General features: G+C 37.4%; 1 protein-coding gene across 6 annotated transcripts in view; it reads left to right on the top strand.

The window, feature by feature from the left end:
• The window catches only part of ABL2 (ABL proto-oncogene 2, non-receptor tyrosine kinase), a 105180-nt gene that overhangs the window by 71389 nt on the left and 19294 nt on the right, over positions 1-14497 (top strand). For 2 of the 6 annotated variants that reach the window (XM_049634042.1, XM_049634041.1), the window contains exons 1-3: positions 5648-6422; positions 11393-11455; positions 12672-12842. In XM_049634042.1, the coding sequence (XP_049489999.1) occupies positions 6308-6422; positions 11393-11455; positions 12672-12842 (349 nt within the window). In that variant the 5' untranslated portion in view covers positions 5648-6307. Of the gene's footprint in view, positions 1-5647; positions 6423-11392; positions 11456-12671; positions 12843-14497 lie in introns of those variants that run through there. The other 4 variants (XM_049634038.1, XM_049634036.1, XM_049634039.1 and 1 more) reach the window with 2 other exon arrangements.

The following is a 14497-nucleotide window of genomic DNA, read 5'->3' as shown; positions in this document are numbered from 1 at the left end:
AGGTCATGATCTCATGGTTGTGAGATTGAGCCCTGCATCTCGTCAGGCTCTGCACTGGGCGTGGTGTCTGCTTGAGACGCTTCCTCTCCCTTTGCAGTAGTTCATTCCTTTTTTATTTGCTGAGTAGTATTCCCTTGTATGGATGTGCTGGAGTTTGTTTATCCACCCATCCACTGAAGGATGTTTAGATTAATTTCCAGTTTGGGGAAGTTAGGAATAGAGCTGCCATAAACATTCACATAACAGGTGTAGATATGAATATAAGTTTTCGTTCCTCCAGGACAAATCCTTAGGAGTGGTATTGCTGGATCATATGATAAGTGATGTTTTACAAGATTTTGCCAAATTGCTTTCTAGAATGGCTGTACCATTTTGCATTCTACTCAGCAATTTATGAGAGTTCCAGCTGGTTTGCATCCATAGTTAGTATTTGATATTCTTAGTATTTTTAGGTTACTCACTCCTAGTACATGTTTAGTGGTATCTTATTGTGGTTTTAATTTGCATTTCTTTAATGGTTGCTGATGTTGAACATCTTATTTGTTATTCCTGTATTATCTTTGGTGAAGAGAGTTTTTATCCATTTTTTTAATTGAGTGATTTGTTTTCATACTTGTAAGTTTGAAAGTTCTTGATGTATTCTGGCTGTGTATCCTTTGTTAGAAATATAATTTGCAGGGGCACCTCGGTGGCTCAATCGGTTAAGTGTCTGACTCTTGATTGTGGTTCAGGTCATGATCTCAGTTTGTGAGTTCAACCCCCACATTAGGCTCTGCCCCAACAGCGTGGTGCCTGCTTGGGGTTCTCTTTCTCCCTCTCTCTCTCTCCACCTCTCCCCTACTTGTACACATGTAGGTGCATGCGTGTACTTTCTCTCAAAATAAATAAACTTAAAAAAAATGTAATTTGTAGATGTTTTCTCCTGTTTATGACTTATCTTTTGATTCTCTTAACAGTATCTTTCAGACAAAAGTCTGATTTTGCTTTTTGTTTATTAACCTTTGTGCTTTAAGAAAAACAGCTTTATTGAGCTTTTATTTGAGTTTTAAAAGATGTACAATTCAGTGATTTTTAAAAATGTACATCGTTGTGTAACATGCACCACAATCCAGTTTTAGAGCATTTTCATCACCCAAAAGGTTCCTTGTACTGTTTTATAGTCAGTCAGCATTCCTACGCGAGTCCCAGGTAACCACTAAATTGCTTTCTGTCTCTGTGTATGTGCTCTTTTGGGTATTTCATATGAATGGAATCATGCAATATGTAGACTTTAAATCTGGCCTTTTTCACATAGCGTAATGTTTTTAATGCTTTTATAGAGATATAAATCCACATATAAAATTCACCCATTTGAAGTATATGATTCAGTGGTTTGAGTATATTCAGAGTTTTTCAATCATCAGTACAACCTAATCTTAGAATATTTTCATCACCTCAAAAAGAAACCCCATAGCCAATAGCAGTCATTCCATATTCCTCCCCACATCCTGACCCTAGGCTACCACTAATCTGCTTTCTTTCTGTATGGATTTACCAATTCTAGATGTTTCATCTAAATGGAATCACACAACATGTATTCATTTTGACTGACTTCCTTCTCTTGGCATGTTTTTAAGGTTCATTTGTGTATTAGTGCTTCTTTCTTATTGCTGAACAATTTTTATTTATACATTAATTAATTGATGGACATTTCAGTTAAAGTTTTCACTTTTGGCTATTATGAATATTGCTATAAATGGTCATTTACAGGTTTTTGTGTAAACATATGTTTTCATCCTTTCATTTTTAACCTACTTCTGTGGTTACAGTTGAAGTGGGTTTCTTTTAGATAGCCTGTAGTTGGATCAGACATTATCTATTTTGACAAACTGCCTTCTAATTGTATTTAGACCATTTTTATTTAATGCTAATCACTGATTTGTTTGGATTTATTTAGGTCTACCATTTAATTTTTTTCTGTTCTTCTGTTTCCCCTTTCCTGCTTTCTCTTGGATTATTAACATGTTTCGCTTATCTGTTGTTTTTGGTTGTATCTCTTTGTATAGGTTTTCCAGTGGTTGCTCTATGGATTTCAATATACATACCAAACTTTTCACATTCTCCTTAGATTCAGTATTTGGCCACCTCACGTGAAATATGAAACCTTACCATCATAAGAGTTTTCTTTTCCCTGTGTTGTAGTTGTCATATATCCACGTGCATTGACAAGTCCCTACAGATTGCATTACACTGTTTGCTTCCAACTGTCAAATATTAAGAATTCAAGAGCAGAAGAGTGTTCTATTTACCATTTTTATTTCTCTTTTTTTTATTCCTAATATTCGAAAATTTCCTTTTGGTATTATTTCCATTATGTCTGAATGGAATTTTTTGAGAGCGTTATCTACTGACAACAAGTTATTCCCTTTAGCTGAGGATGTCTTTATTTCACTTTCATTTCTGAAGGATGTTTTCTGTGGACAGAGAATTTTGGGTTGACAGTTTTTTCTCTAAGCACTTAAGATCATGTTTTTTCCCTTCTTTGTAGCCTCCATGTTTCAAATGAGAAATCTGCAGTATTGAAGTCATCGTTCCCCCTCTAAGCATGATCCTGTACTTTCACCTAACTCTTGATTCCCTAAGTGATCTCATCCAGATTCATGGTTTTAGACACCATCTATATGCTGATGTCTGACACCCAAGATCTTCTCTGAGCCTCGGATTTGTAGATCAAGGTGCTTAGTTATATCCCTCACATTTACTTGTCTACAGTGGAACTTTTGATTTACAGCGCTCTTGGTTTCGAGTAAATTACATAGCCATCTGCCCACTTATTCAAGCCTGCAACTTGGCAGCTTTTCTTTATTTTCACCCTCATCTTACCTCGTATCTAAGTGATCTGTGAGCCCTGTCAGTTCCATCTGTAAACTGGATCTTTAAATTCTTCCACTTTTGTCTTCATGACACCGTTCTTTTCCAAGCCAGTGTGAGTCCATTCTCGAACTGTTGCATATTTACCTATTTCTGATGTTATTTCTTATCTAATCCATTTTTTTCCCCGCCCGGTAGCCAGAGTGTTTGTCTTTTACAAAATGGAAGTCAGAACATACGACCTCCTGGCATAAAACTATTCAGTGAATTACCATTGTATTTGGAAAAGAATCCTAAACCCTTATGGGCTTGATCTGGTCATCCAGCCAGTCTACCCTACTAACTTCTTTTCATGCTTCTTTTCTGACTTTCTCAGTTACAGGCCACACTTTTCATTTCCTATAGGTTCTTTCCTACTTTTAGGTTTTTGCACTTGCTATATTCTCTCTGCTTAGATTCTTCTTTTGCTTTTGGCATTTACTTAAATGTCACCTTCTTTAAAGTAGTGAAATTCCTCCCCTCCCAGCCTGTTATCTTCATCTCTCATGGACTTTATTTCTTGCTTAGCATCTAATAGATATTTCCTGTCTAGTAAAGTGCTTTGCACTTAGTAGGCACTCAGTAAATATTGGCTGAATGAATGAAACACTATGCAGATTAAAAGAGCCAAATGCAAAGGTATCAATGTTACTTTAATAATTCAACAAATGAGGATGTAGAAGTGGGTGATGTGCTGTTGCCTTTCTATTTATATATAGTTCTCAAATCTCCTATAATGAGCTATATCACTGTTATAAACTGAAAAAGAATTTTTAAAATGAGAACATGTCTTGGGGTGCCTGGGTGACTCAGTTGGTTAAGCATCCGACTTTGGCTCAGGTCATGATCTCACAGTTTGTGAGTTTGAGCCCCATATCGGACTCTGTGCTGATAGCTCAGAGCCAGGAGCCTGCTTCAGATTTTGGGTCCCCCTCTCTCTCTACCCCTCCCCTGCTCATGTTCTCTCTCTCTCTCTCTCTCTCTCTCTCTCTCTCTGCCCTTCCCTCCCTCCCTCTCTCCCTCAAAAATAAAAACACATTAAAATTAAAAAAAAAAAAGTGTCTTACTAATACTTTTGTTGAGTTTAATTTTCTTAGGCTTTCATGTATCATTTTTTGGTGATTAGTTTTGTATGCAGTCTTCATTTTATTCTTTAAAACGTTTAAAAGCTATTACATGGGTTAGATGGAAGCAGCATAGCAGCACAAAAATATTCGTTTTCTTTACATTATGCTTTTGTAGTTTCTTAATTTTTCTAGTTTCCTAAGTTGTAACTATTAATTATTGGTAAATTGAAGAGCACATTTACTAACTGAATAGTAAATTACGTGGTATGGAATATAGATATGTTTAGAATATGGATTATGGAGCTCCTTTCTCTTATATTTTTTATAATCTAGGGAAGGAGAAATTCAACCTGGTGTTTGAACACTGAGTCATTAATTGAGGTAACCATTAGTCATTTAACTCTTGCTTTTTCTGTGATGTTAACAATACTGGTTTTATAAAGGGTCATTTTATTGAAAGTATAAGCTTTGTTTTTTTAAGCTATTAATAATTACCTATGTCAGAGACATTCTTTCTCTGAGGTGACATTATAATTTGTTTCAACTTCATGGAAGGCTATTTCAGTCCTGGTATCTTACAGTTTTACCCTGTTTCTTTTGTTGACCTGAAACCTAGCACAGTGGCTGGTACATAGTAGGTACTTAGTAAATGTTGATCAATGAGTGTTCTTAACTGTATAGTTACAAAAATTCTTGTGTTATTTTTGTAGATGACACCACTAAATGATTTAGTGTATTATTTGCAGATTTTCCTAGCTTAATTCTCAACAAGTTACTCTTATTTTCAGATTTTTACATTTTACTTAACTTTGTTCCTTATATTAATAAAGACTAGCTTTTTACTTTTACAACTTTTAAAAGTTTGGGGGGGCCTGGGTGGCTCAGTCGGTTGAGCGTCTGACCTCAGCTCAGGTCGTTTGTGAGTTCCAGCCCTGCATCAGGCTCTGTGCTGACAGCTTGGAGCCTGCTTCATATTCTGTGTCTCCCTCTCTCTCTGACCCTCCCCTGCTCACTCTCAAAAGTAAACATTTAAAACAATTAAGGAAAAAAAAAACTTATAAGTGTTAACACTCAGAAGTTTTCAACATTATCGTGTCAGTTTTTTATTTTTTTAATGTTATTTTTATTTTTTTATTTTCAACGTTTTTATTTTATTTTTTGAGAGACAGAGCGCTAGTTGGGAAGGGGCAGAGAGAGAGGGACACACAGAATCTGAAGCAGGCTCCAGGCTCTGAGCTGTCAGCACAGAGCCCAGTATGGGGCTCGAACTCACAAACAGTGAGATCATGACCTGAGCCGAAGTCAGACGCTTAAACTGAGCCCCCCAGGTACCCTAAAATGTTATTTTTAAATTGAAGTATACTTAGCACAATGTTGTATTAGTTTCAGGTGTACAGACATAGTGATTTGACTGTGCTCACCATTAAATGTAGTCACCAGCTGACACAGTGCTGTCACAATACCATTGAGTGTTCTCTCCTTATGCTGTGTCTTCCACCCCCATGACTTATTTCTTCCACCACTGGAAGCCTGTGTCTCCTACTCCCCTTCATCCAAATGCCCATCTGCCCACCCCCTTCTCCCTGACAACCATTGGTTCTCTGTATTTATGGGTCTGTTTCTGCTTTTTGTGTACTCATTTGTTTTTTAGATTCCACATATAAATAAAATCATGGTATTTGTCTTTCTCAGTCTATTTTCACTTACCACAATACCCTCTAGGTCCATCCGTGTTGCAGTCATGCCATATATTTTTTTCATGCTGTATTTTTAACCGTATTAAGCTGTAGAGCCGAAATGTTAGTGAAGGCAGTCATTTCCTGGTTTCTTTGTTCATGAATCAGATTGTAACTATTTCTTTCACTTTGGATTTGTGGTTACTTGAGCTAATTTAAGTGATGCAAAAGATGAGTCTCCTTAGGGCGTTTCCTCTTTTAAAAGTGTATGTGGTGTTTTATTGTAAACAGGTTTCTCCCGAGGAAACTTTTCTCTACAGGCTTACTTCATCATCCATTTAGGAAAGAAATCCCATCTATATATACTAATCCCTACATATTTTTGTATTTGTTACTCATGTGTATGTTGGTTTTTACTTATTTTTCAAAACATTTCCAAAGGTTCTTCTGAAGTAACTTCGATCTGACTCAGTCTTTGCTGATTACTAGACACTTTCCTTTGGGTTACTCTCCGCCCACTTTGGGACTTGTAAATGCTTACCCTTCTATTGGTTTCCTCTGGCCACTGAGTATATGAGTAAATGTCACATGCATGTGGTATTGCTTGTCAGGGAGTGGAATTCTAAGACTTCCTCTACATAGAACAGTTTAACTTCTGTGCTTCTGGGCAGAGGAATGGTCCTTGGAACAGTCCTGCTTCCACCCAATAGTTATGGCAGAGATCAGGACACATCGCTTTGCTGCCTGTGCAGTAGTGAGGCCTCAGAAACTGCTCTACCCAACGTGACAGGTATGGTTCAAAGGTGATAGTTTGGGGGAGGGTTGATACTCACAATAATCAAACATGAATGGAGATTTCAAAAAATTTTCTCTACTCCTGTTACTGTCGTCAGTTTCGACCAGTGAAGTTAATTTAAGTGATGCAAAAGATGAGTCTCCTTAGGGCGTTTCCCTCTTTTAAAAGCGTATGTGGTGGTTTATTGTAAACAGGTTTTCTCCAAGGAAACTTTTCTCTGCAGGTTTATACTTCATCATCCATTTAGGAACGATTTGCTTTTTTTCTGGTATTTCATAGTAGGATCTCAGTAAGTACTTACTGAAGGAAAGAATAAATGAGTGATATGTAGTATTTTGTGGTGTTAAGATACATATGGCTTGAGATGAAGTACTTAAGTTACCTTGAGAACTGTTGAATGATTTTTCCAACCACCTTACATAAACAGTATTAAAAAGTATTAGCTTTGGGGGCACCTGGGTGTCTCAGTTTGTTGATCATCTAACTCTTGATTTCGGCTCAGGATCCCTTAAGATTCTCATTCTCTCTGTCTGTCTGTCTCTCTCCCTCTCCCCCTCTGTCCCTCTCCCCCACTCGCATGCTCTTTCCAAAAAAAAAAAAAAAAAAAAAAAAAGTATTAGCTTCTCAGAGAATATGCAGTCAGGTAAAGTAGAATTCTGGCAAGATAAGGGTTTGTAAAATGCTTAGAAATGCCTCAACTGAAAATTTTGTATATTTATTTCTCCAGTTACTATCTGACAAGTTTCTTAAAATTTTTTTTTACCGTTTTATTTATTTTTGAGTGAGAGAGAGAGACAGAGTGTGAGCAGGGGAGGGGCAGAGAGAGAGGGAAACACAGAATCCAAAGCAGGCTCCAAGCTCCCAGCTGTCAGCACAGAGCCAGACATGGGGCTTGAACGCATGAACCGTGAGATCATGACCTGAGCCGAAGTTGGACGCTTAACCAGCTGAGCCACCCAGGTGCCCCACTATCTGACAATTTCTAATTAAACTGATAAAAGTTATTGAACGACTGATTGGTGAAAAGTGTTTTTTAATAAAATTAAACATTAAATTTAGGAATTTTCTCTGAATTTGAGTCTGAGTTTTATTCTAGATTTTAACTAGTTTAATCCTGATAATTTACTTTTTAAAAACTGCCGTTTCTATGTTTTGCCTTATTTTTATTGTCTTCTGCAAGTCTGTCAGTAGAAAAAAGTAATAAAATCAACCTTTACTTAACAACCCTATTTCTGCTCCCTGGGTCCTATATCGTTCTCTCATCTTAGCTCCATAATCTACCTCAAAAACCGTGATTAACGAAAAATTAACCCGTTATGTAATATAATGCATACCTAATATATAGTAGTGATTTCACATTTTTCAAAACTATTTCCAGCCTTCACACTTGCATTTGTATAGGCTCAGTACATCTGAATCATCCAGATGTGTCTTTTTTAAGCTGACGAGGAAAGTGACATAGACTGCGACCCGCTGGATACCACTGTTATTTACTTGCTCTTCCTATAGGCTCCCCCCCACCCCCCCCCCCTATTCCTTAGCTTGTTCTCCTGCATTTAGTTCTTTATGATTTAATACGTGTTCATTCTTGGCCTCAGGAAAATGTTAGGATGTTTTCTGTCTTTGGAACATTTTTCCTTTTGTTTGATGCTTAGCGGATAGGATGGCGTTTAAATGGATATCCTGTGCAGACGGATTGTACAGGAAATTGACCCTTATTAGTTCTATGAGAACAAAAGAGTGAGGGGGAAGAAAGAAGAAAGGAAGGAAATAAGATCTTTGACTTGACCAAAAAAATCATAAAAGTAGAGATGGGAAGAACCGGGGTGGGGAGTGAAAAGGATTGTTTTCCAAGTCATGGTTCTTTTAGTACTTTGGCCTCAAAAATAACTTTTATCCTGTGTTTGTTATTTTGTATATTTGAGAAAGGTACAGTATTGTTTGGCCTCTATACATCTTATTAAGTTTGCATCAAATTGTGCTCTTTGCCATTTTTCAAAGAGTGTGGTTTTGAAGAAACTGAACTTCATGCCTTTAACAAACCTTTCAAGCTTGATGGAGCTTCTCTTCAGTTCAGATGAATCACATGTCATAGACCTGTCCTTGCACACTGACAGCCTGTGCACTGTGAGTGCACAGTTCCTGTTCACCTAATTTAAGTGCTTTCTCTTCTCTGAAACCTTTTCTGATCCAGAGTTTGGTTTTCTGTTCTGTCCTCTCATAGTGGTACAGTATGTGAGCATAACAGTACCCGTGATTCATTTATTCAACAAGTGTGTTTTGAGAGACTCTTACATACATGCACTGTTCTGGGTGCTTGGAATTTATCAGTGGACAAAACATACAAAAATCCTTGTCCTCATAAAATTGATACTCTAGTTGGGGGCAGTTAAATAATATATATGAATGTAATAAGTATATAGTTTGTAGTAAGAGGAGCTCTGGAGAGAAATAGGGAAGGAGACATGGGGAGGGGGGTATGTGGGAGTGCTGTCAGGAATAGCTGCATTTTAAAATAGAATAGTCCGAGAATGCTGTACCAGGAGGGTCACATTTGAGTTAAGTGTCATGTGAATGTCTGGGGAGGAATGTTTTAGACAGAAGAAACAGCCAGGACAAACGTCCGGAGGCAGGAGTGTGCCTGCCTTGTTCGAGTAATAGCAGGGAGGCCAGTATGCGAAACGAGGTAAACTAGGGAGGAGTGTAGGCAGATGAATTGGGCAAGACAAGTTGCAAGGGACCTCGCAGGCTCTTGTAAGGACTTTCACATTTCACTCGAAGGTAGGGAGCTATCACAGAGTTTGGAGCAGAGGAGTCACATAATCTGACTTACGTTTTAAACACTGGCTGGTGTATTGAGAATAGACAGGAGAGAATAAGGATAGAGGCATGGAAATCAGGAGTGTGGGGAAATCTAGCTGAGAGATGATGGTGGTAACAAGGAAATAGTGGAGGGGGTGAGAAGTGGATAGATTCTGGGTATATTTTTGAAGGCAGCGCCAATAGGATTTCCTTATGGTTTGGTTGTAGTATGTGAGAGCAAAAAGGAGTCCATGGGGATTCCAAGGTTCTCTTCCCCCAGCTTTATTGATATAATTGACATTTAACATTGTGTAAGCTTAAGGTGTACAGTGTGTTGATTTGATACACTTACATATGGCATAGTGATTACCGCCATAGCATTAGCTGTACCTGCATCACATGTAATTATCATTTCTTATGTTGTGGTGAGAACATTTACTGTCTGCTGGCTTAGCAACTTTCAAGTATATAATACAGTATTATTAACTATAATCATATGTTAGATGCCCAGAACTTATTCATGTTATAGCTGGAAGTTTGTACTCAAACTTGAAGGCTTTTGGCCTGAGCAGCTGAAAAGAAGGAATTACTGTTGACTGAGACAGGGAATTCTTTGGGAGAGGCAGATTTGGGGGAAAGAACGGAGAGTAGTCTTTTATAGTAAGTCCAAATGGTGTTATTAGTGATTTATAATCTTGATATTCTGAAGCTCAGCATGGTGTATGGTAGATGTTCACTAAAATTATTAATTTTGTAAACCTTAGGTGTTCATATATTGGGTTTTACAAAGTAAGGTATAATTGTATGGTTTTTGCTGGTTTTGGCTCGCTAGGATTTAAGAGTTGGCTTCAATATCGGCTTAATTATTATTTCTAAGTTGGTCACGGAGAGTACACAAGTTCTTGTTAACCTTGATTTTGTTCCTCTACCCTTTATCTCAAGCAAGGGGACTTCTATACAACAAGAAGAAAATGAACTTGAACTGTTTGATAATAATTAAACAGAATAATAGAGTAATAATCACAAAGCATTCTAATCTTGTTACCACCATTACTGGCAAGAAACGTTTGTCAGTGTGGATCATGTGGTACTCGCTATAGAACCTGATAAATATTACAAATATTCTCTATACTTTTCAGCAGTTCTTTTCATTTTAATAAAGGATTGGCATTTTGTAGCCCAATGGAAATTCCGCTAGAGTGGATGATTTCTTATTAGAATAAAGGAAACCCTAGTACATGTGATCAGTTTGAAGGATGTTTCATAGAATAGGGTGTTTTATTTGTTTGGTAATCCTAATTGGTTACTTTAGTACAGCTGTTTCCATTCCTTGTAACTGCATGTAAACAAGGAGCAATAATACATCCGATTCACGTTAACTTTTCAGGACATCTGGACATAACTTCAGATTTGTCATAATCTTAATGTGGGACAAAATTTAATTAGCTCTGAAATTTTAAGGAGACATTCCTCTTAGGAGGAAGGAATGTGAAGAAGTGAAGTAAACTCTAAAGCTATCAGGAAAATTACAGATCCAACCTACTACAGGAATTTCTGTAGACAGTTATGAAGCCATTTTTAAAACATTGGTTAATGCTATTCTAAGATTAAAATACATCTCACTATTTCCCGTCACTTACAGTTTTGTATAATTTGGTCATTCATTCAGTTAAAAGTTATTGAACACATCCTATGTAACTCTTGCTAGAAAAAGAGTTTTAATATCAAGGAATACATTGTAAAGTTTGGGATATAAAAATCAATTGAGGATATTATAAAGATAAAGGGTACAAATATAGCAAGTGTAATGCTTTTGAGAGTACGGGGAGGGGGAGCACGTGAGGCTTCCTAGGGGAGGTTATACACTGGAACTGAATGTTATAAAATGAGTAGAAGGCAGGCAGTCAAAGGAAGGGTGGGAGGAGATCACAGTCCAGGTAACCAGGACTCTGTGAATAAAGGCACAAAGAAGCAGGACGCATCTGTGTGTGTGTGTTCATGTTTAGAATTTGAGGTATGGAGTGGGGAGAGGTAAAGCTGGAGAAGTAGGTAGAGACCTAATCATAAAAGACCTCGGAGGCCATTGAGAAGATTTTAGCTTGATGGTGAACTGTTAAAGAATCTTAAGAAGAGTGACATGGTCAAATTTTTGTTTTAAATAGATCACTTTGCCAGCTGTGTGGAGGATGGCTTTGAGGGAGACAAGACTGGAGGCAGTAGTCCAGGTGAGAGATGATGGGGATCTGATCTGAGGCATTGGCAGTAGAGATGAAGAGGAGGGAATGTATTTGAAAAGAAATAAAACCACAGATTCCAGGATTTTTCTTCTTCAAATATAAGAAAGTCAACTTTACATGAAAAATGAGTAAAAGGAGAGAGAGACATAATAGAAAAGTGTTGTTATGTCACAATAGGTAGTTGGATAGTGGCAGACAGCCACTAAAAATAGTTTCTGTGATCGAGAAAATCACCTTTGAAGGCATAGTGTATTTTTTGTGTAAATGACCTGGGTTGTGAGAAGCAGGTGATCTTTGTAGGGATCACCTGTTTGTGTAGTGTGACTAAATTTAGGAACCATAAAGCCTGAGGAAGAAACCAGGTCTTACAAGGCTTCAACCATTACACGTGGTAGAAACTCAAATGTCCTTTGTTGGTGATATTTTCTAGAGCCTTCAATTAAGTTCTCGATTAAGATACTTACAGAAATGTACCATCTAAGAAAAGCAAATAAGATAAAACCTTTTTCATTAAAACAACGAACAATTGTCTGCTATTATATTATAGACAGTGCACAGTGATACAAAGGTATTTTGGAATGCCAAGAGTGTTTTGTATTAAACCAAAATATTTTTCTATTGTTTAACAGATATTGTTAGTATTTTTTCTTTCTGGAAGCACTGTTTCTGTAATTTTTCTATATGTAAATGGAAATCTGGGTTTATGCAATATGTACATATTTCTTAAAGTCTGTTATATTTTCCAGAATTTGTTTTATGTGTAAAGAGCAAGGGAAGAAGAAGGGTAGTTTGGGAAGACTTATAAAACATAACTGTACTTTCTTAAAACCACCACCACCACAAAATATCTGATATGTTTTATGAAATGAATTGCCATTTCTTTTTGAGATTTCCTTTTTTCATTTTGAGAAAACCACTTTTTCTTTCTATTTCTGATTTTGGTGAATATGGATAAATTACAGCTAAATGCTCATTTTGGGATCTTTTGTCTTGTTATATTTTCAACAAATAGACTTTTCTCATACTTAGGAGACCATGCCATTTGCTCATTCTTCATGACTCCATATTATACAGTTCTTTTCCACCTTGGAACTTTCACTATACATATATGCCAGCAGCTAAAATACTACGTATGTACTGAATTCAAACGAATTTTTAATGGTTGAACTTAGTGTCAATTCCTTTCTCTTTTTATGTCTTTCAGAAGCCTTGCACCGCCCCTATGGTTGTGACGTTGAACCCCAGGCACTGAATGAAGCCATCAGGTGGAGCTCCAAGGAGAATTTACTTGGAGCTACTGAGAGTGACCCTAATCTCTTTGTTGCACTTTATGATTTTGTGGCGAGTGGTGATAATACACTCAGCATCACTAAAGGTGAGCTTCTGTGTAATATCTCCTCACTCTTCAGTTTTCATTAGTGCTTAAGAAATAAAGGGGTCTGTTCTAGATTCTGCCTCTGACTAAAATTAGGTGATTTAGGCCCAGATATTTTTGGTTCACTGGCTTGTTTGTTTATTTGTTTAAGCCTGTACATGGGATAATGTCACTTTGTCTACTTTATAGGGTTTATTAATGAGAAGCGGAGATAAGGTACTTTAGAAAAAGCACCATGTAGGGGCGCCTGGGTGGCTCAGTCGGTTAAGCATCCGACTTCAGCCCAGGTCATGATCTCACGGTTTGTGGGTTCGAGCCCCGCGTCGGGCTCTGTGCTGACAGGTCAGAGCCTGCAGCCTGCTTCAGATTTTGTCTCTGGCTCTCTCTGCCCCTCCTCCACTTGTGCTCTGTCTCTCTGTCTCTAAAATAAATAAACATTAAAAAAGAAAGAAAGAAAGAAAGAAAGAAAGAAAGAAAGCAAGCACCATGTGGTATATACATAAACTTTTCTCATTCTCAGAATTCAGTTCTATATGTAATATGCAGCATTCATGTTAGGTGGCACTAGGTTTACTATCCATCTCTTCTGTTTGAACTGTGGCTAAGATGAGTCATGTTGGCAGAGCCTGGTGCTACTCAAAGTGTTGTCCGTGGGCTGACTGCTTACCTGAGAATAGTTCATTACCAGTCCACATTGTTAAGATTAAGAACTTGGTCCCGATATGTAAGCCAACTATGTCACTAAGTATACTACATATTACTTAGTTCAGCTGACATTTTCTGGTTTTGGAGCAAGACTTTCCTTCTTTTCCCCTTCCCCTTCCCCTTTCCTTTCCATGTTTATTTTATTTTTGAAAGAGAGACAGAGTGCAAGCAAGGGAGGGGCATAGAGAGAGGAAGACACAGAATCTGAAGCAGGCTCCAGGCTCCGAGCTGTCAGCACAGAGCCCGACCTGAGATCGAACCCACGAACTGTGAGATCATGACCTGAGCCGAATTCAGACGCTTAACCTACTGAGCCACCTTGGTGCAAAGCAAGACTTTGAACAAGAAGGAAGTAGTCCAGTGATTCACATTCCAGCACAAGTGTCATATCTTATTGTGGACCTGCTTTGAGTAGCACTGGCCTAGACAAATCTCTCATTTGTGTTTATATGGGCTAGTGAAAGGAATAGTAGGAAGGATTTCTATTACAGTAATACTCTCAAGAGAATAGTCATTTATTTTAGTAGAAAGTTTATAAAAGGGAGCACTAAGAACATGACTAAGTAAAATCATTCATTATTAGTTTTTTGAATAAGGACAGAAAATATGGACCTTCTATGAGAAAGAGAGGTGCCTGGGACTCAGTGGGTAGAGCATGTGACTTTTAATCCTGGAGTTGTGAGTGAGCCCCACGTTGGGTGTAGAGATTACTTTAAAAAATAAAAAATAATAAAAATACAAAAAAAATACAAAAAAGTAAAAAAAAGAAAGAAGCATGGGACATTCTTATTGTGTACATGAATTAGATTACTAATCTACCTAAGCTTGTTCTTCTGAATTTATGAAAGCCTCCTACTGGGAAAAATATATTTCAGGATAATTTTTTTTTTAATGTTTATTTATTATTGAGAAAGAGAGAGCATGAGCAAGGGAGGGGCAGAGAGAGAGGG

The sequence above is a fragment of the Panthera uncia genome, chromosome F1 (assembly GCF_023721935.1).
Source record: "Panthera uncia isolate 11264 chromosome F1, Puncia_PCG_1.0, whole genome shotgun sequence".
Classification (NCBI taxonomy): Eukaryota; Metazoa; Chordata; class Mammalia; order Carnivora; family Felidae; genus Panthera; species Panthera uncia.
This window is presented reverse-complemented; position numbering and strand designations above follow the sequence as displayed.